At 37.6% G+C, this 2,115-nt stretch overlaps 1 protein-coding gene across 1 annotated transcript; it reads left to right on the top strand.

The window, feature by feature from the left end:
- The first annotated feature begins 279 nt into the window (after positions 1-279).
- Positions 280-1,900, top strand: LOC119537520 (ribosome maturation protein SBDS-like). Its single transcript, XM_037840012.1, is given in 2 exon segments — positions 280-868; positions 871-1,900. Coding segments are annotated over 2 exon segments (750 nt in total). The 3' UTR covers positions 1,032-1,900.
- The last annotated feature ends 215 nt before the right edge of the window (positions 1,901-2,115 follow it).

Here is a 2,115-nt window from a genome sequence, read left to right as displayed (position 1 = left end):
TCTTAACCAAAATAATTAAAAAAAACCCTTATGGTTTTAAGTCAGAAAACTTAATTATACCCATCCTTTGAATAATATTTCAAAAATATTTGGCGAGTGAATGAAACCATTTTATGGCTTCTCTGCTTCCTTCAGAAAGCATTTGTTGAACACATATATACCTGAGACAATGTGCTAGGAATAAAAGTAATTAAAGGCGCCGCAGCGCCGGTGGCCCTCGGGCCGGGTCGGCGCGGGTCTGCTCAGCTTCGCGGGACCCGAGGTCTGTGAGCCGCCGCCATGTCAATCTCCACCCCCACCAACCAGGTCCGCCTAACCAATGTGGCCGTGGTTCGGATGAAGCGTGCTGGGAAACGCTTCGAAATCGCCTGCTACAAACACAAGGTCGTCGGCTGGCGGAGTGGTGTGGAAAAAGACCTTGACGAAGTTCTGCAGACCCACTCAGTGTTTGTAAATGTTTCTAAAGGTCAAGTTGCAAAGAAGGAAGATCTCATCAGTGCGTTTGGAACAGATGACCAAACTGAAATCTGTAAGCAGATTTTGACTAAAGGAGAGGTTCAAGTATCAGATAAAGAACGGCACACGCAGCTGGAGCAGATGTTTAGGGACATTGCAACAATCGTAGCAGACAAACGTGTGAATCCTGAAACAAAGAGACCATACACTGTTATCCTTATTGAGAGAGCCATGAAGGATATCCACTATTCAGTCAGACCCAACAAAAGTACAAAACAGCAGACTTTGGAAGTGATAAAACAGTTAAAAGAGAAAATGAAGATAGAACGTGCTCACATGAGACTTCGATTCATTCTTCCAGTGAATGAAGGGAAGAAGCTGAAGGAAAAGCTCAAGCCATTGATCAAGGTTATAAAAGTGAAGACTACAGTCAACAGTTAGAAATTGTATGTCTGATTGACCCAGGCTGCTTCAGAGAAATTGATGAGCTAATTAAAAAGGAGACAAAAGGCAAAGGTTCCTTGGAAGTACTGAATTTGAAAGATGTGGAGGAAGGAGATGAGAAATTTGAATGACATTCATCAGTGTCTTCAGCTATAAAACACAAAAGTGTTTTCATTTCCCATGGTACTGTTTCCTTTCTGTGGCCCGCCAAATACTTGTTCAAACTGTTTGACATTTTCCATCTCTGGGTTAAACATCTACACAAGAAGACTTTCCTACATCAGTTTAATAATGTGGGATTAATTTAGTTTTAATTATAAATTGGGGTGTTAGGGTAAAATGAAAAATCCAAGATATGTAATCCAGACTGACATTCTGCTATCTCATAACCTTTATTTGAGGCAACTCTTGTGGATGTATAAAGTCAACAGGTTTGCACATTACAGTAAGTAATATTTGGGGGATGTGTCTGTGTGACAAGAAGGGAGCATTTGCTGGGAGAAAAAGCATAATGTATTATTTCTGCTCAATGAAATGTGTATATAGGGTTAACTGTATTGTGGCCTAATATAAAAGTTTGAATGAAGACTTCCTGATTATCTGAAAAATAGATATATGGTAACAGTACAGGACTTAAATAATTTTCATTGAACATGCCGCCATGACTTACATTATTCTTGGTAAAAATCAAGTCATTTATTCTAATTCTTAAAATTTATAATATATATTAAAATAGCTAAAACTATATGTAATAAGTAAAACCACTCTTATTTTTGTTCAACTATGGCTTGTGTGTCTAGACAGCTTCCTAATAACTCCCTTTCTTTTCTCTGTCTTTTGTCTAATAGGGTTGGGAAGTTGTTAGGAGGAATAAATAAATCAGCAATATGCAGATTGTTTAGTACAGGGCCTGTTCTGAGATAAATGCCTGATAAATCTTAGCTAATATTATTTGGGATTTAATTGAATATAACTTTTTAGCATTTGAACACTAATATGGACAAGATGCAAGTTTTCAAAAATCTTCTTATCCTCAAAAGAGATATATTCTAGAAGGTAAATTATGGTTTCAGTCAAAATAAGTGGACAGAAGTAAAAAAAAAAAAAAAGTAATTAAAGATCAGTCCTTAAGCATGCTGCTGGTTTGAATCCAGGCTCCACCACTTACCACTTCATAAATATGGGACACTGGGCAAATAATTTAACCTCTTTGAG

This window comes from Choloepus didactylus, chromosome 6 (genome assembly GCF_015220235.1).
Source record: "Choloepus didactylus isolate mChoDid1 chromosome 6, mChoDid1.pri, whole genome shotgun sequence".
NCBI lineage: Eukaryota > Metazoa > Chordata > Mammalia > Pilosa > Megalonychidae > Choloepus > Choloepus didactylus.
The sequence above is the reverse complement of the archived record's forward strand: the minus strand, read 5'-3'. Positions and strand labels throughout refer to the sequence as shown.